General features: G+C 42.1%; 1 protein-coding gene across 1 annotated transcript; it reads right to left on the bottom strand.

Moving 5' to 3' along the window:
- Positions 1 to 1123: 1123 nt before the first annotated feature.
- On the bottom strand, positions 1124 to 1392 carry PPTG_23852 (hypothetical protein; the record flags this gene model as incomplete). The annotated part of the gene is made up of 2 exons (XM_008913571.1): positions 1124 to 1212; positions 1350 to 1392. 2 exons carry the CDS (start codon positions 1390 to 1392, stop codon positions 1124 to 1126), a joined length of 132 nt encoding a protein of 43 aa, XP_008911819.1.
- Positions 1393 to 1879: the final 487 nt, after the last annotated feature.

Consider the following 1879-nt stretch of genomic DNA (forward strand, 5'->3'; position numbering starts at 1 on the left):
TTTTTTTTTACATGTACATAGTATTGTGTGCTTTCAAAAAAAAGAAGAATACATTCCTGAGGATATGAAATAGAGAGATTGTATTAAATATAGTGCCTCGCAGGAGCGACGTCGACGTTTGTGATATGACCTCCAACGCCTGTTTTCCAGCTGTAGCATCTACCGAGTACGTTTGGTTAATATCAAGCTGGAGTCAATTCGTATTCACTATTAGGAAAAAGAAGTATGAATTCATCGACAAAATGATATCGTTATGCTGCTACTATTTAGTCACCTAACAACAGAACTAGGATTTGAACTAGGTGTCGAGTGAGATACACTACATGGCAGATTATCTCGAAATTCACATTTTATCGGCATCTCAGTTATCGATGTTGCTGTCCAAAGAACATGTTATACTTCTTTTATCCATGGTTCCGCTGTTTTTGTTCTCTCCGATCGTGAAATGGAGATTCCTGGGTGAAATCAACCGATCAGATTCGGAGAAACAGGCCCAAAGCGTATCTGTGATACTATAACGTCGTAGCGATTTATAATCTGTGACCAAGTCGTTAAGGCGGCTTGGAAGTGGCGGCTTGTAGGCGATTGTGCTTATTTTCAAGTAAAGCACACTGACTTCTAAGCAAACTAGTTTTGACTGAGACTTCAGAGTAAAGTGGCTGGATTTGAGTCCGTGTCGTATACACCGATTCAGAATAACTTCTACCTTCTACAGCCCATTATAGAAGCGATCGTCAACAGTATTATATGCGAGTTGACCGTCTACTAGGCAGTCTATAGTATTGTTTGCGAGCTCTTGGTATTTGATCATACAGCTCTACTGAATTACGGGCTCAGCACGGATAATCGTAAGATTAAAGCCACCTTCAATCTGGGGTGTTGGAGTTCTATTATAATTCACGCTTCTTTCAGCACAGCAAACGCACCCGCAGGTGTATTATTGATAATCCCATTATTTCATTATACCGCTGTATTAGGCGGGCACAAGCTGGATCTGTGTGTGTCCGACGGTAGGAGCATGCTTTCACATCGCGGTTACAAACAAGCAGATTTTTCTGTTGAGACTACCTGTTTGATTGCACTCAGCTAAAGCGTGTACACTCTCTACAGCGGACTGTAAAGGCTAGGGGTCGATGCTGGGTAAGCCGGACAGAGCAACAGCATCGCCGATGACCCGATGCTGCATCGGGTTGTTCTGTACTAGATTCGGAGCTGAAGTAGGCGCCAAGCTTCAAATTAGTAATTTACATAGGTTTGGACTATCCAATCCGTGACTAATCCGTTCAACCTAGTCGTTCTGTAAACTGCTGGGACCGCTGGGCTGGATCCAGTTTTTTTTTTTTAAATACAGCGCTCCAGACTATCTTCTTTAAAGCCATTATATTCCTTCATTAAGGTCTGATACATCTGTGGTGCTCATTCCTTTAGTCAATCATAAAAGTCTTTATAGTTCTTCGAAGAATTGAATAGGGAAAAAAGAGGACCCGTAATTGGGAGGGGGAGGGAGTACATGATGTAGTTTCGCATTCTTCGATACTCTGTCCATATCGACTTAGTTGCAACTTCTGAATGTAAGAACCTCTAACATACAAGCCAACTTCTGCGTATTGTGAAGTAAATCAATTGCATTAAGACATGTAGTCAATATTGACCGCCCGCGGAACGACGTGGAGTGGATTAAAATGAACAGCATTCGATGGCAACCGCCTTTAAATTCTGTCTCTTCCTGATTCAGGAATTCTGGTACTTGCTGCGACGTATATAATTAGACACGCGACTAATCACAGATCAGCAGATTCCGATGCGCCATGTAATATCCGTATGCTGGAGTTCTACCGCTTGTTGTTAATTTGTAATCAATCGATTGGGCAGAGAGCGT

The sequence above is a fragment of the Phytophthora parasitica genome (assembly GCF_000247585.1).
Source record: "Phytophthora parasitica INRA-310 unplaced genomic scaffold supercont2.54, whole genome shotgun sequence".
Lineage (NCBI taxonomy): Eukaryota > Oomycota > Peronosporomycetes > Peronosporales > Peronosporaceae > Phytophthora > Phytophthora nicotianae.